The sequence below is a fragment of the Pyxicephalus adspersus genome, unplaced genomic scaffold, assembly GCF_032062135.1.
Source record: "Pyxicephalus adspersus unplaced genomic scaffold, UCB_Pads_2.0 Sca22, whole genome shotgun sequence".
Taxonomy (NCBI): Eukaryota; Metazoa; Chordata; class Amphibia; order Anura; family Pyxicephalidae; genus Pyxicephalus; species Pyxicephalus adspersus.
In genome coordinates this window covers 23,685-42,000 of record NW_027317029.1, presented here as the reverse complement: position 1 = coordinate 42,000, position 18,316 = coordinate 23,685, and the positions used below count along the sequence as shown (strand labels likewise).

At 37.4% G+C, this 18,316-nt stretch overlaps 1 protein-coding gene across 1 annotated transcript; it reads left to right on the top strand.

The window, feature by feature from the left end:
• Positions 1 to 3: 3 nt before the first annotated feature.
• Positions 4 to 16,398, top strand: LOC140344801 (sorbin and SH3 domain-containing protein 2-like; the record flags this gene model as incomplete). Its single annotated transcript, XM_072432010.1, has 6 exons — positions 4 to 90; positions 4,355 to 4,438; positions 7,340 to 7,396; positions 12,147 to 12,196; positions 13,821 to 13,996; positions 14,569 to 16,398. Coding segments are annotated over 6 exons (2,091 nt in total), but the record flags the coding sequence as incomplete, so codon positions are not given.
• Between the last annotated feature and the right edge of the window lie 1,918 nt (positions 16,399 to 18,316).

The window sequence follows — 18,316 nt, the reverse complement described above, 5'->3', positions numbered from 1 at the left end:
AAGGTTGATACACGCAAGTTTCGTTCTGAACCCAGAAGCATTTTTGAGTATGAACCTGGAAAGTCCTCCATTCTTGAACACGAAAGACCGGTAAGATCACAGCTTAAAAGCTGACATTAAGGTTTTGTGATATTTTGTGAGATTGTAAGAGTAGAAATCCCAGGTAAATAGGTGGTATTAAGGATCAATGGGGCTTATGGAATTAAACTTCCACAAATGTGGGTTATTCTATAGCAAATAAACAGAATGTATCTTTTCCTGATCAGACTGTAGTAAAATAAAAACGACACTAGTTACAACAAGTTTAGTATAAGCATTTTTAACTGCCTTTAAAAAAAAAAACACGTATTTTTTGTTAAATGTTTACTTCCATTTTATGGCCCGCTGCTGGGAACTGTGCTGTTCATGTGTTTGGTAAAGCATAGGAAGACCAATCATTCACTTTACCTTCTTGTTTCAGTGTTACTAGCATTGTGTGATAAAATACTGGCTTTTCCTTCCCCTCTCTAAAGGAATACAAATGTATCAAATGATATTGCCCCCATCATATGTGACATTTCGTTTCCATAATACATTCTCTGCTGCATGTTTAATAAATTTTAGGTTCAGGAATTCCTTTATGTGACTGTTAAACATAGATGATTTAAGGGATGGCAAGCCAAATCCTAATCACATATTTGTGAGACCTAAAGTGAAAATTTAGTTCCCTATCCTGACTACCATGTCTCTTGTATGATTGCTGTATTTACAGAATAGATGGCCCCATAATACTAAATTGTACTACAGAAAATACTCCAGCCTTCTGCAACCACCAATCATATTACCGCACATCTCAGCTCATGATGATTTTGGCTGAATGGAAAGATATTTATTTAAGCCCCTTCAGATGAGATCATCTGACCAAATGCCTAGGCATCTGGTCAAATCAATAACTGCAATGGATGGCTGAAGTAGTAATTTATCTTAGCTTTTCAGGGAACTTTTCCTAGTTAGAGGTTCCTGTCCTAACTCTCAGAGAAAGATATTGTATAAAAAGTTTCAACCAGAATGGAGGCGTCTGAATACTGCTGTTAGTAGCATTTGTATGCTAAATTTTTATACTCAATATATTTTACAGTAGAGTATTACAATTCCTAATTATGTTTTTGCCTCTTACTTTTACATGAATATTATTTAAAACTAGCTTTCATGATATGCTCCAATGGCAATCAAATTTCTTTATAGATTTAGAAATATGCTTACACTTCACTAGCCCATGGTACAACTCAATACAATTCTACGATTTCAGCACACAGTCCAGCATAATACTGAGAAAAATGCACTGTAACATTTTAGTCAGCTGCAGGACAAACACTAGATTCCACAGACAGGAGAAAATAGATTCATAATTTTTTCATTTCTTTTAGGAATAAAGTAGATGTGCCACTCTCTGCCTAAAGCACTGTGTATAATAAGCTTCTATCATATTTACTTTTCAATGAAATTCATTGCTGAGTAATTATCTCCACACCTGCTAAACTATCTAAAGAGCAATATAACAGAGTTGGTTTGTCCTGCAGCTTACAGTTTTCTTAGTTTCACGCCATACACACAGAAATAGGAGAATTATTCTATAGCTAATGCTACTGTAAAATGTTTATGTGAGAGTAACTATATACTCTTTGAGCTTTTAGTCAGACAACAGTGTTGTAAGTTTTGCAAATGTGCATGATAGGTTCTATTTAAGTGGCTTTTACAAGGTTATGGTAAGATTTCTAGGCTGATTCCAGTTGATGTGGGAAAATCCAGATTTAAAGAAACCATACTCTAGCAGTCTAGCCTGGCAGGAGTGGCTTGTTTTTCTTAGACAGGAATAACCTAGGCATGTTGCCAAACAAACTTTGCTGCAGTCCTGCATAAATACTGCATCTCCTGATGAATCTAACAGTGTACAAAAACTAAATGTGAAACCTATGACATAATATCAATCATGTACCACATGCCATAGATTTCCCAAGAGGTTCAGCTGCTCTTATGTAGAGGTAAACGGCGTGGGAGCAGCGACTTGTCCCACAGACCCAGTTAGTATTGTGCTTCTAATCTCTTGTCCTGAGATGGCACAGTATGTCCAGTATTTTATATTAAACTATACATGGAGATAGCCTCATGGAAGACTATAATAAGAGCACAGGATTTAATTTAGTGTCAAGTCAGTGATGTCAAAATGCAGCAGTTTAGTGTGGATATGTTTTTTTTAAATATTTTATAAAAGCACATAATTTATCAAATATATTGCAGTGTCAATCATGTGTCAGTCATGACTGAAAACTATATAAGGTTTTTTTAACCTGGATGCAAAAAGTATGCATATTTTTAGGACTCATTCCTAATAAGCTGCACTGTGTTGTGCAAAATCTATTCTTTCAACATTTCTTTCAACACTTAAATGAACACACAAACACTTTTATTTCTAGTGTCAATCACTCATTGGCTGTGTTCAATGTATTGCTTCTTGAAAGAAAACCTAATAAGGTGAAGGGGTAGACAGGAGATTTTTTCAATGACATAAAAATCAGCCATTTTACCTGCCAGGAATAAATGTTTATACCTTCAACATACCTTTAATTTGTCTCTGCAAAGTTCCATTTCTGACTTATTCTCACTGACTTCCGCTAGACTAGCAGCAAGTCTTCGGGCAGGAAGTAAGAATATTTGAAGAATGAGACTTCACAGAATCAAAGTAAAGATATGTGGCTAATCATGCTTTATGGAAAATCTTACCTTTAATTTAAACAGGACAGCTTGAGTTCAGGTAAAGTTTAGAGGTAGGTATGCCTTGTAGGTAGCTCATCTATAAAGGTGAAGGAACACAACAGAAGACTAGCAGCACTCAAAAAAACTAAAGATCTCTAATGTCCATCTGCACCTATACAAGCATCATAAAAGTAGCAAATACGCAGGTCAGCCTGTACTTTCAATAGCATGTCAATGCTTGCAATGATGCATTTGTGTGTGTCATGGCAACATGCTTGCACTTAGATACATTTTTATGCATTTTCACTAATTTTTTTGGTGACAACCCCGAGCAAAACACTAGGGTGCAGATTCGACTTAAATTGTGAGCCAACAGTACTGTTTTCCTAACTTGTAAGACAAATCACTGTTTGAAAATGTTCACTATATTTTCATGCTCTAGTAGCCTTAAACAAGGACCTAAACCTTGGACATGTGTGATGTCATAATATTTACATGTCACAGCTATCAATTTCATGGTGGTGGAACTTCATGTTCTAGAAGCAGTGTTACTCATCTTTTGTTTAAAAAACAAAAATCACCCATTTATCTAATGCCAATAAAACTGTATGCTTGGAAAACTATGGTGATATGGTGACATTTTCTAGGCTGGCAGTTTATGAGACTTGATAAATATGTCTTTAGGCAAGAAAACAGCCTAAAGAGTTGTCTTTCATAAAATATTGCCCTAGAAATTTTTTTTTTACCTTTTGCTTTTACCATAGCACAAATAGTAAGATCAATGATGGCTTTGTAAAGAAGGTGACATTTAATTGAGTCAAGGCGAAGCTTCTGCATGGAAGAAGGCACATTTTTCCTGCAAGTATCCCAGGAGGTAGCAAGAAAGCAGAGTAATGTCATTCTTGCCTAGGCACACATGTAGGCTGTAGGAAGATTCTAAATAACTATGTGAAGATTTTTGTAATGGATGAAAAAGTCAAAATTTTGGTAAGGGTGGAGAAGGCAGATGAGGGATGGACCTTTCTGCTTTAACTGCAAAGTACATATAGACCTATAGACACAGAGACCTGTTACTCTGTTTCCTAAAATTTAGAACTATAAATGTTATGAGTTGTGAATAGGAGCTGTAAAGTCAAACAGATTTGCATCAAGACCAATGGAAAGATAATGTTTGGATGGGGATGGTAAATTATACATAAAGGCAGAAATTTGAACTCTGCAAAACAGAACCATATATTTGAGAATATTGTTAGGTACGCACCCTCCTGATAGAGCCAGTAGTAATCCAACATTTTATTTCAAATCCTGTATTTGTAACTGATGTGTGATACATATCCTGGAATGTGAATACTGAATGGGTGGGCATACAAATGACTGTGTGACTTGTCCGGTCTTGTAGTGGCAGAACATAAAAGAGTCCGATAGGTCCAGTAAAATATTAGGAATACCGTGGAATTTTGTAAAAAATAAGATTAGTGAAAAAAGCATAATATTAATACATTTTGTTCTGTGGCCCCTCATCTTGTTAACATGCTTCTGTTTCCTACTCAAATACTGTTAAGTTTAGCAAATGCATTTTTTGAGTACCGTTTCCTTCCCCCCTCCTTGCTTCCTACTCCAGAATGGTCGCATAAATCCTGATGAGATAGATTTAGAAAATGAGCCATGGTATAAATTCTTTTCAGAGCTGGAGTTTGGACATCCGGTAAGTGAGGTTAGATACTAATGCTTACAATAGCTGGTAGGAAAAGCTAATCCTTTGAAGCTTATGGTTAATTAACTCCCACTTATGCACCATCGTGGATTAACAAATGCTGTGCACCTATTTGGAGATATAAGTAAGCATCAGCTTTAACAGTTTATTGGATGACGATAACATGCGCTAGCAACGTGATTTATGTTTAGGGAAACAGATGATCTTCTTGGTCTACCAGTAAGTCACAGCCTGACATTCATAAGTGTGTCCTTTATGTCTGCATGCTGTATCCTGTCTCGCCATTTCCCCATACTGACACACAATTTGAAAAACACTTGTTACAAGTTGTAGGAAAATCTGCAGACCTGGAGAGTTTATTAATAAACATCCTGTGTGGCCAATGCGCCTGTTAGGTATGAACTCCAGCTATTAGAAATGCTTTTCTCACAAACCTAAATAAATCTGAAAACTGTCCAACTGATTTTTATGTTATTTATTAAGAGCTAGTTAAGCTTATATTGATTTACAGCTACTTTGGTACAGATTACTGAAGCTTTAATTGTTAATATGCATTAAACTCCCCAAGTGGTAACAAGGAGAGAACACTTCCTTTCTAGAAGCAAGCAACAGAAGTACTTCTGTCCCACTGTTGTGTATCTGATACAGCAAACCAGAATTAGAAATGTAATTTTCATTAGGGCAACTCTAAGGTTTTATTTCACCCACGGCACCATGGGAAGGTAAAATTAAGTCACACAAAAATTCAAATAAGGGAATATATAGGGTAAAATCTCATATATACACATATATATATATATATATATATAACAGCCTGTACAACCTTGCCCCCTTATGTGCTACCGCCAGAATGCACCTTCCCCTCAATCTAACTTTTTAGACACTTTACAACATATTCCCCTTTCACTTTTCTTCCTCACATATTCCCCTTTCTTAAGACCTGAATGAAACATTAGTGAAGGACAATTAATTTGCATATCTGCATTTGGGAGTAGCAGTTTGGTGTTACTATGTCAGTAAACCCACCCTCCCAGAACTCTGCTGACATAAGGTACCGGGGCAGATAGGGCTGAATTAAAGTCCTGGGTAACACATGTAGTGTTTGTAATTCATGAGGCTGGGAAGGAGAATCTAGGCCTGTATCCCTGATCCCCACCCCTGATTCCAATACAAAAACATTACATTTTTTAAAGCCTGAGCTGCAATTTGTGATTGTAGCCGCTCTGTGAAATATGGATATCTGGCTGGTAAGACATAATTACATAGTGATTCAAAGAGGGGTCTAGAACACATGGAAGATTTTCATTTTCTGTAAATTCCTTTTAGTCAGTGCCTGGGCTGTATTTGAAGATGTCTGGTACAGCTACAATACTCCAAAAAGAGATGCACTGTAAAACATATTTGATCTTCCTATTCAATTTCTGTGATGCATCAGAGAAGGAAGTTTCTCATTCTGTTTGGTTGTCTGTATGATTTTGGCTACCTGGTAGAGAAAACTAGTTGCCAATTATAGATAAAGAATGTGACAGCCATTGGCTGGCAGGAACAGTAAGATTTGACAGCAGAGAGCTCATTGTTTCTGCTGTTCATGGGCACAAACCTAAAATTTTGGCACAACACTATGTGGGCTGGGGATTTCTTAATGCTGGCCAGCAGTACCCATCACTAATTCACTATGTTTAGGGGTCTGGTCCAAGCTTTGTCCTGTCCTTCCCTGATCCCATCTCTTTAATCTCATTGATTTTTGTGCATTAGTCTAATAGTCCTATACATACAGGTTGCAGAACAGCCAGGCAAAGTTTGGCTGACCTACAGCACATCTTCATTTTCTTCATTAAAGTCTGGTGCTTTATGGGACTACTATTGAACATTGAAATGGTTTAAAACCTGCTTGTTCACCCACAAAAAGTAAATTAAATGCTAAATTAAAAAACACAAAAAGGCAAATGTGATCACTATAAATCCTTATGTAAGCTAGAGTAACACATTAATTGTATATTAGTTAAAAAAAATACTAATACCACTCTATTTTTGGTATTTTCCAATTACTTAAATTGAAATATAAAACAAAACATGCTACTTTAGGTAAACCTGTCACATATACCTGTCATTCAATCTGCTTATTTATTTGGCTCTCTGACTGTATAGTTTTCAGTAAGGATGATCTTCTACTGTTGCTTAGTTTTCTGGCAAGTAGTTTTAAAGAATCAGTAGCACATTAAAGAATACTGCAGATCTTTTTAATATTCTATATTTACAAAGCAGAAACAGAATCAAGCTGCTGCAAGATTACCTGTAGTCTGTGAGATTAGAAAAGTTTTGTTTTTAGGACACTGCAACAGTTCCTTGGATGTTGTTGCTACAGTGTCATCCAGAAAAATGGAACTTTGGGTAACCCCTGTTGCTCCCCTTAAAAACGCCTCTACAGTTACTGTGAACATTACATCTTAGATTAAAGTCTGCATGTATTCTAAACAGAAAAAACAGCTTCTAATATTAAATGATGCAGAGCATCATGCTGTACTATAGAGGTGCACAGAAAAAATGGTGCAAAATAGGGTGTTTTTGTGTGCTGGACCTGCATGTCTTGTGTGTGAGTTGTTAGTGTGCTTTCTTTACTTGGAGTCATCAGGCCAGTTACTGGACAATGCTATTGTTAAATTAGTGTGTAGCTGTGTGCTTTTTGTGTTGTGTGTATTGCATGGAGCCATTTTAAAACTGCTCACTAACTCTCTATTGGCTTTTTCTCATTTCGCTAGTTTGTTTTCTTCACTTTTGAATTTAGTTTTCTGGGCAAAGTAACTCCATCACCATTCTCCATCACATTGGTAACTGTCTGCTATCATGATTATTCATTTCACCTCTGCGTTTTTGTTCTGTGTCTGCCACCAGCCTCCTAAAAAACTATTGGATTATATGCAAGAGAGTCCCCCTCGTGTGTCTACTGAGGTAAATGAAATCTTATTCCTTGTTTGCATGGTCTGAGTGCATAAGGTAAAATGTGTTGACTGTTCTGCATCCGTTTACTTGTGGAACATTCCTTTCCTAGGGTGAGAAGATGGTATGGTTAACCAAGAAGCATACATGTGTAACAATAGCAGTACATAATGCCCTTGTGGTCAGATTATGGACATTCTAGTTTTTTACTTAACACATTTTCACATTCCTAGTTCTTTGCCTCTAGCTAAATCATGATTGAGTATAGGGCTGCAGGGACTTACTGCAAGGGACATTTTTCATGTGGAGTTACCTGCCAAATAAATGATAAATTATGGAGAGTAGCCATTAACAGAATCCGGAATAAATGGCTTCTGCCTTTGAGAAGATTTAAAAGCTTTCAAGACAGCTCAAGTCTTCTCTTTGAACTTGATGCACTGGCTTCTGAAAACGTTTTGTCTTACCGTCAGCAGTTTGGCCCAAGTGAAAAATGGCCTGTTCTTCAGACTGAAGAGTTGCCAGATAGTATTAGCAATTCACACACTGAATATTGGCCTGGTTTTCAGCATTATTACCTGATGAGCATTACGCCCAATATGATGCTATAGCTGTAAAAGGTAATAGATCCAAATATAGACAATAGGAAAAGTACCTTTAGATGTATAGTTTTGATACACATGGCAAAGGCTGTAGGATGTATTCTCTGTAAAACATTTCATGACATTCTTCAACTGGCAAGATGATAAAGTACAAATCTATAAAATGTTTCTATTTGTTACTATTTGGAAATGAATCTCATTTCTAGATGAGTGGTACAGTGCTTGTTAGGAAAACAGAAAATGCAGACAGGGCTTCCTACTGTATCCTTGTATTATAAATATTGAAAAGTAACAATGATCAGTTACAAATTGTGGCTACTTCAGTCCTTTAAAAAAGTGCAGACTAGACTAACAGGGTTCTGTGGCATCATAAAATCTGCTACCTTTCATGTTTTACTGTCAAGTGAAATGTGTACCCTGCAAAGATCAGTCTGATTAGTATAGTCCTATGTCTCTGCTTCGCCTTAATGAATCCACCTTGCATTATTATGCAGGGTCCGCTTATTACATTCTGCCCCCAGCCCCTCCAAGTTAAGATTGTCACACTGTTGCTGAAAAATACAGTTTTGGAAATTTTTTAGAGAAAATCACCTAATTTAAAGCCATTCTTAGCGCTAAGGGATGGGTGAATACTGAAAATCCCAAATATGTCATGAAGCTGTCCTGTGCACACTGCAGGAACATCAGGATCATCAGGAATACCATCAGAAAACCATCAACCATCTGTCAACAAATTTAAGAGGAATTGACAAGGGAATAATTTATCAATAGAGCTCTATTGTCTAATTCTACTGTAGAATTACCACCGACTGAATATACAAGTGTTAAATAAATTGTTAGGTAGGCTGCACCACTACATACATGTACAAATCTAAAGCTGATTCATGTAACAGTCTGGTTATACATTTATGTAGTGTAAGGGCCTGCCTGATTGGATAAAAATAAGAATGGTTTGAGTGCAGTGCTTCACTACACAGCCAATAGAGAAGGAGTGACCAGTTTAAATCAGACGTAAGAATCCAAATTTATAGAAGAATACATGTGTCTTCTTTATAGAAATGTACTATACACCGATTCAAACTTTTCATACCAGGAGAGTTTTGGATTAAAGGTAATTCTAGTGCAGCAAGTACCCTTCAATGTGAATACAGTTCTATAAAAGACACCGTTTCTACAATTACAGCTTGTGCACATACATGGGACTTATTCATTCGTACAATTCTATGAGAATGCACAACACAAGTGTGATAAATAATAGCAAACACAACCTGATTTCTGTCCCTCCTCAAATAATGTGAAATGACCTGGATACTTGTTCTTAGGACTTTTGTATGTACTTTATGTTTGGTCAGTGTTCCCCTCCTAGCAACCAATTAGTGTTTAATTACTAATGCCTTATATTCTAACATCAACAGGCAAAAAGTAGAAACTGATTGGTTGCCAGGATAGAAATTTACAATGGTATACAATCAGACACTTGAGGCCCACAGAGTTTTCTGGCAGTTATATTTACCTTTTAGATCTTGGTTTTTATGCCTTATCATGCATGCCATTTGAAGTCAGTAGGGTAAGCCTGTGTTGTATTTTGTATCATGAATTCAATTCTCTGGACAGACAAGTTAGGTGTTTATTATTATATGTCTAAAGAATGGAAAACTCTTAATTTAAAAAGCAGGCTATAGTATGACTTGTGTAAGTTTTTTTTTGTCAATTTACAATGAATGATAGTCATGCTATATCCAAACCCTCAATAATGAGCACATCCCCATAAATACAAGATGGGAGATGAAACCACACATTACCTATTATCACACATTATTTATATAACACAAATTACACAGCCCTTTACAAAGTCCATAGTCATGTCACAAACTTTCCGCAAAGGGGCTCTCAATCTACCATAGTCATATGTCATTTTTATTATTACACAGTATTTATATAGCGCCATCAAATTACACAGCGCTGTACAAAGTCTTGTCACTATCTGTCCCTCAAAGGGGCTCACAATCTAATGTCCCAACCATAGTCATATATCAGTTATACAGTTTAAGGGCAATTTTTGGGGGGAAGCCAATTAACCTCACTGCATGTTTTTGGGATGTGGAAGAAAATCCACACAGACACGGGGAGAACCTGCAAACTACATGCAGATAGTGTCCTGACCAAGATTCGAACCGGGGACCTAGCGCTGCACAGGCAAGAGTGCTACCCTTGCCCAGAATATCACAGTTTAAGGTCGAATTGGGGGGAAGCCAAATAACTAAAGCCAAGGAACTAAACTCAAAAATGCAAAAATCCTCTCTGGGGGTGTCCTGCATCGGGTCCCGCGTCATCCCTGCATCCGTCCCGGAGTCGGCACTCCGGGCCCCGCCATCTTCTCATCTTCCTGTTCTTCTTCCTACGTAACCAGACCCAGGCACAACATTGGGTGACAGAGGATGGAATCACAAATTGCTGATCTCACTGCTCATGCGTAAGATCGGCAAATTTTTCCCTTTGTGCAAAAAGGCTCCTTCTGTGCATGCCCGAAATGCTCAGTAGTAGCGCCCAAGAGCCTTCCAGGATGCCTGACATAGGTATCCCGGGAGGCTTTGCGCTCCCATTCATTCTTGACTGTCTAGGTTATCGAGAATTAGGGGGCAGTGCTGCATCCTTTCTTTTTTTTCTTCAGTGCAACACCCTTTTTTTAAAAAAAAACAACTGAATTTTTACCTTACCTAAACAGGTTGTCTACCCCTTTATGTAAAGTGAAAATTCTGAGGTTAGGTACGCTTTAACTGCATGTTTTTGCAATGTGGGAGCAAATCAGAGTACCCAGAGGAAACCCACACAAACACATACAAACTCCATGCAGATAGTGTCCTGGCTGAGAATCAAATCTGGCACCTAGCACTGCAAAGGCAAAAGAGCTAGCCACAGAGCCAACCATGAACCATCCTGTGCTTGGATCATATATGTCTACTGAACTCCCATGTCATCCCAATGTTTGTTAATATTTTGTGAACAATAAACCCCCCCCCCCCAACCATCTACATTGTAGAAAAAAACAGAATATGCACACAGAACTCAAGCACTGTTGGAAATCACTGTTACTACTCCTGGAACTGTACTCTGTGACGTTGGTCACTCCAAGTAACATAGAATAAATTGTACTAAATGAGAAAGGATAATTTGGGAACAGAATTAGGCAGGCATTTTGATTTCTTATACAGCAGTTCTTTTGAATTTCTCTTACCTCAAATTTTAATCTTCTAACACCAAAAAATGTACTTACTACTTTATTGTTCTTAAGGAATGACAAAATTATTGCAGTATAAGCTGGCATTTGTAAAAAAAACTGCTCCGATCCATAGGGTGGGATGTACCGATATGGGAGATGAATTGTTTAAACCGTGCCTTGCATTTAACTGCATGTGTTTTTTGTTCTGGCAAGAGCTGCAGATGATACATTGTACTTTACTGAGTGGAGTTACTGCTTGTTATACTGACCACTGACACAATGTTACCACTTAGATACATTGGGCCTGATTTATTGAAGCTCTCCAAAGTCTGTGGGGGATACACTTTCAAACCTGAAATTGCATTCTTAGTCATTTGAAATTTGTCAGCAGATGTTTTCAGTCCTGGACCAGATCCATTCAAGGTTTGCTGGATCACCCAGATTCACTGAAAGTGTATACTATCCAGCCTTTGGAGAGCTTTAATAAATGGAGCCTATTGTACTTTGTAGCATTTTAATGCATTACTCCATAATCTCAGCTGTTCCAAAGTGTAAAAAAGCATGGTTTTTATTTTTTGCTTTCAGTCCCCTTTCTTTTCTATTTGTATAGAACTTGTCATTTCTAACAGATAAACATTATTAGAGTCAGGAAAATGAAGGCAAGTTACAGAATAAAATGTACTTTATATCCACTGTAACACATTGGTATAGTAAGATTATTAAAAATAATTATTGGAAAATATAAAAAAAAACATTGTTAATGTATGTCATTTGTAGATAATGTTATTTCTCAGGTTATTACCAATAGCCTCTTATTTGCTTCCTTACAGAGCTGTCCTGTGCACTCTCTCAGTCATTGTCAATGATTTACAGAAAGTAGAAAAAACCACAAATCAGTGAATGTCCGCCTGAATGTCTTTTTTTTTTTTTTCCTGTTTTGTAGACCTCTTTATACCAACCCTCCATAGACAAAGGCATGGAAAGACCTTCAAGGTAAACTTTTTTAACTTCTATTCATTGTACAGGAACTGGGTATTTACCTGATAGCAGGTTGAAGTGGTAAAAAAGAAAGGGTTGGAGCAGTAGAGACCGTAGGTCCAAACCATAACTGGATCACATTCACTTTGCTTTAGCACCAATTCATGTTTGTACTATGCTGGTTTTACCTTTTTTGTATTTCAGTGCTGCTAATCACTTTCACCCATCTTCAATCACTTCCTATCTACATTCACTTACCCCAGTTTTAAATGCATATTGTTGCTCAGGTTTGACTTCCTAGTAGTCTATGCCTGCGTGTGTTTCCAGAGCCACTTAGTCCAAGCCGCATAGTTTCAGGAGAGCATGACAGGCTGACAACACATCAGCTAAACTAGGAAACAGTTGTCAGCCCATAACAGGAAGTGCCTGAACTAGGTAAAATCTGCATGACAGGATGTCATTTTTTTTTTTTTTGGAAGCTGCATTAACATAAAATACAACTTTTAAATATTACATTACCATGTTAGTGATTTTATTGCAACTCAGTATAAGAAACTGTATGCTGATGTGATGATTTCTTTAATACTTAGTAATCATACACTTACTCTATATACATCCAATAGAATCCATAAGGTTTGATGACAAAATGCACACAAATTACCAATAAAAATGTTGTTACCTGTGACTAGCGTATCTTCTATTCCATCTTTCATATTCTAGTATCAGACGTTAGGTTGGTTCACTTCCTTCGAGTAAACTCCGAATTCCCATTGCAATAATTAGAGAAAGAAGTCACTAACGACAAATCATTCACCTTTAATTTGTCATATGGATGTCGGTATGGGCTTCCCTTGCATTTATCTAATCCCTATTGTACTCAGAGGGCCCAATTTATTTTATCCAGAAAACCCAGAACGGAGTTTCTTAAAGATTGCTTCCTATTAGCAAATGAACCAGATGCATTCCAGATTTGCTGGATCACTCAGATTCACCCATGACAGCCTATCTTCTCCAGTCTTGGAGAGCTTTAATAAATCTAGGGGATGGCTTAGTACACATGAGCATTGGACATGGTCTGTTCACATAATTAAGCCATTATTAACTTTAGTGGTTGCAGTCCTCAGTAGAATGCTGACATCAAAGCTGGCGCTGGAAAAGTGAGACACCAGTGAATGTTTTTAATTCAGTTTTGTCTGTGAAAGTTAAACAAAGACTGTAATTAACTATGGTTTATCTATACTCCCAGTGCTATAATTGGTCATACAATATTGTTTTGTGATGTGATATGGATAAATGTGTATGTGTTCGTGCAGAAGCAATCTGAAGCACCCGTGAGTTGCATTCAGAATAGTCATAACCTTTATGCTCTTGTACCATTAATATAATAAAATCATTCCTCCCAGCATGAAGTCTGTACTAGGAAGCTGCAGTGTCACACTCCGATTGTTCTGGAGGTTCATATTGATTTTTGGGAGTGAGCCTTGGACACAAGCCAGGCTTCACAATGCATTTCACTAAAGTATTTTAAAAGAAAAATTAAACATAATGCAGACTTGCATTCAGCTTGGAAATGCTGCCTGAAAAACTCTGGACCACAAATAAAAAAATAATGTTAAATGTAATTTGTTTTTGCATGAAGCTCTTCAAGTGACTACAGGAAGAGACGGAAGTCTGAGCCCAATGTGGGCCATCAGAGAGCTCACAGTGACCAGAATGCAAATAGACACACCCTAAGCCGAACGGGAGTTCAAGGCACAAACACTCTGAGGAAACAATTTATTAATTCTTCACCTCCATCTCCTTCACGATCAAAAGGTATGAAAAATATTATTCAGTTTTACACTTTATATCACAATGGGAGCATGCAAGTAGTTTTCAATATATGATTTTCATTGCAACAGCACCATCTAGTGGTATATTTAAATATATCGTTTTTTTAGATTGTTGCAGTAGTAAAATAAACAGTTTTTATTTAAAATATAAAGTGGTTTTATTATATATATACATTCTTGCTTTTGTATATTTTATTTGGACAGTGTTGCTACTATTTCTTTAGTCACTAAAACATTTTACAGCAAAAGGGCATTTATCTTCTAACATATGGTCCTGCATGCAGTAGAATCTAGTAATACTTTTCACTTTTCACCAAGAGATTTACTGGACATATTATGTACATAATTATTTCTGTTATTATTAAGAGAATTTTGTCATGGAATAAAAACTTTTCGAGTCTGCATCACTTGAGTGTGTTACACACCTGGTTTATGTCCATTGGATGCTCTTTTCTTTTTCTGTTTCTGTTTGTAACTAACACTTTATCTTTTGCTGTCAGTCTGTTAATTTTTGGAAATATCTCTTTCTTACCATGCTGCTCTTTGGATCTGAAGGTGGGGAGATTAGCAGAATGTATCCCCCCCTCTGCACTTACTCTGTTCACAATCCAAACTACTCAAAATCACTAGATTACTGTAGTGGCTATAGTCACCATTTAGCTGTGCCTGATGATACAAAACGCTCAATTGGCTTTAGGAATGGTTGGCATATGACTCGACAGAATGCAGAGGTGTGGAGCAGCACAGAGGAAACAGCATCACCAAAAATAAAGTCTAGAAGTTGTGATGACCTACTGTCAGAAGATCACAACAGTTTCTCCAACACACAGATCAAATCTGAAAGCATGGGCTCATTGTTATGCGATGAGAAATCAAAGCAGAATAATCCCATGGCTTGGGACAGTACTTTTCCAGCTGAAGGCTGTGGTGCTAACAAGTCCAGGTCTCGCCACAGATCTGCTCATGACACTCCAGGTTTTCTAAAACTGTACAAAAAAATGCACCGCATAAACCGCAAAGACCTAATGACCTCCGAAGTAATTTGCTCTGTTAAATCCCGAATAATGCAATATGAGCAGGAACAGCAAAAAGGTATATTTGCCAGCTGGAGAGCTGAATCAGAAGAATTGCCAAGAGATATGGTTCCAACCAGAATATCAGAATTTGAGCAGCTTATTCAGAAATCCAAATCTATGCCAAATCTTGGAGAGGAGATGTTGTCTGCAGTGAGCTTAGATATTTCCACTGGTAGTTCATGTCCTAAACGAAGGTTTTCCATTGAATCTTTGTTGGATGAAGACACTCCAGATAGACATATACCTCAGGTACAGCACAATGGGAAATCAAAATCTTTGGTTCCTGTTCACATTGAGGTTACAAGTGACCAGATTCCACGGTCACATACTGAATTATCAGACAGTGATCCCGATGCAGTTGTTTCAGACTTAAGTGACTTTATTCAAATTGAAGGATCGTCTTTTTGCAGTGAGAGTGATTTTGACCACTATTCCTTTACATCATCTGAGAGCTTTTATGGGTCTGGCCATCACCATCACCACCACCATCATCACCATCATCACCACAGACATCTTATCAGCTCTTGCAAAGGACGCTGCCCAGCTTCATACACACGTTTCACCACCATGTTAAAACATGAGAGGGCTAAGCAGGAGAAAAGTGAACCCTCAGGAAGACGAGAAACGGATTCAGGCCTTTCCAAAATTGCATTTCTTGTTAGTCCAGTGCCTTTTCGTAGGAAAAAAACATCTACACCTAAAAGGCAATCTGAAAAGAGCCGATGTAAAGCTTCTGTGTTTGAAGCTCTGGACTCTGCACTTCAGGATATCTGCGACCAAATAAAAGCAGAAAAAAGACGTGGGAGCTTGCCCGATAATAGTATTCTCCACAGACTTATCAGCGAGCTTCTTCCAGATGTTCCAGAGAGAAATTCTTCTTTAAAAACATTTCCATTTAATACTGCTAACTCACCATACTACCAGCTGCCTAAAGATGGTGCTATCCATTACCCACCATACCAGAATGATTGCGGAAGATTGCCTATCAGTGCCTCTTACCAGGATGTGGATGCAACTAACAACAACTCACCAGATAGCCCATACTGTTTTCAAGGTGCTTCAGTATTATTACCTTCATTTATATACATTGATCTTATTCCATCTCATATTGTCTGATCCTGTGGACACATTCAGCACAGACATAGAAATTCCACAACCACTCTATTTTGTCACGTAAAGATGAAGTAGGAAGACCAAGTCTAAGCATCTTCACTAGTGTTAGATCAGAATGAGCTTTAACATTTTCAGTTAGTTATTTTCTCCTCAGGAATATTGTTAATGTATCTGTTTTGTTACTGCTTCCTCTTAATCTCTGCTCCAAAACCAACTTCACCACTTGGAATTCTCTTTCCTCCAAAAAAAGGCCTGCTCTAGCTCTGTGTTTACATTTTGCTTTGCTGTGTAGAAGCTTTTTCTGAACTACACTAGAGGGCGCTGTCTGGGGCAGGTGTACTATATGCTGGGCTGAACAAGCTGGGTACCTGCAGGCAGTACTGCTGGAAGAACACTTGTGAGCCGGGGTAACCTGTCATTATCATTTTACAAAGCAAATAAGTGCACGTACAAATGTATGGTTAATCATGAAAATGTAGATATACTGCCCAATTGTTATATTTAATTATTTATACGTCATTATTACTTTCGTATGAGTGACAGACTCACTTACATAAACCTAAAGGATAAAAAGTAATTATGCACAGCTAGCTAACAATTTGTCTGAGTATACCTTAAAAAAGAACTTCCTTAGCTGCTAACTGCATAGCAATGATCAGCTGAAAACACTAATACATAGTCAGACATAAAATGTATGGAGTGTGGGGGTCAAGTCTGTTTATTGTACTACTTGCTGAGATGAATCTGGATCACCCAAGTTCTCCTATTATAGTCCATCTTCTCCAGTCTTGGAGAGCTATAATAAACTAGGCTCATATAATGAAGCACAGGGCAATGTAATTTTCAACATAGCGTACAGAATGCAGAAGTAAGGAGGATGTATGCTGGTCAGTGAGAGATTAAAATGTCTATTATGAGAGACATTTACTGGGCAAAGGAAGATGCCCTGGGCACAGGACACAGTATGGCATGACAGGATAACCAGCTATAAGAATTTATAAAAACTGAAAATAAAAAAAAAAAAATAAAAAAACCCTAAATGAACATGGTATTGGGGTTTTGGTAACTTGGGATTTTAGTTGCTGGTTTTACAAACATTTCATGTTTTTTTTTTTTTTTTAACTTTTTATTGGACTATATATTGAATGATAAAGTTGTAGCTTTGAACCCAGTTGTGGTGCTGTAACTTTAATTTAAACCTAACCACTAACAGTGCTATCTGGTCTGGCATGGTAGGGGAGCAGTAGGTGGTAGTGCTTACCTCCCCACCCTCTTCCCTTTAGTGTATATTATTCTCTAATATTCTTTCTTTCATAAAGGGTGACCATTCATCAAGATGCCTTCCTTTCTGGTCAGTGCCTGGAGACCGTTCTGTGTTTAGCTTTTTGTGCCAAATATATTGATATATGTCTTGTGCCAAAACAAACCTATGCTTTAATATTGCAAAATAAAATGTTGTGAAAAAAAAAACACATTAATTTACATTCCATTTTTTTTAGAAAATGCCAGGCAGACATAGTACATGTAAGAAAGATGCTGCAAAGCCTCCTAATTTCCCCAGCAAATTATTGGTTAACACTTGTTGTATTGTACAGTACAGAAAAGGTCATGGAAGGTAGAGACAGGCCATTCAGAGCTGCCCATATTCATCTACAAAAAAGAAGTCTCATGGGAAAAGTGGAATGCCTATTATTTCCTTCACTTTACCTCTGGGCTCAGAGCAGCAAACAGTAACATTTTGTGCAGGTTTAGGCGACACAGTGATGCCTTTGTGAACTTTCCAAAGGTGGTGTCAGATTGGGAAAGCTGTTCTTTTTTTTTTTTTAAGTATAGTCCGCGCCCCCCCTTTTAAGCAGGATATACTCACATAGAACAGTAAGGGCCTTGATTAAGTTGGCTGTGACGCATGTATACACTGGTGGGTTCCCAAGGTTCCCACATACATATATTTTTGTTGAATTTGGCAGTGCATATTGCATCTGTAGTGAAAGCCTTGTCACACCTACCTAATATAATGATTACATCTTGTATAATAACATGTCATTACCAGATCAGTAAACATAAAATCTCTACCAATACCTTTCCTAAATCTACCAGTAAGAGTTGGTATACCA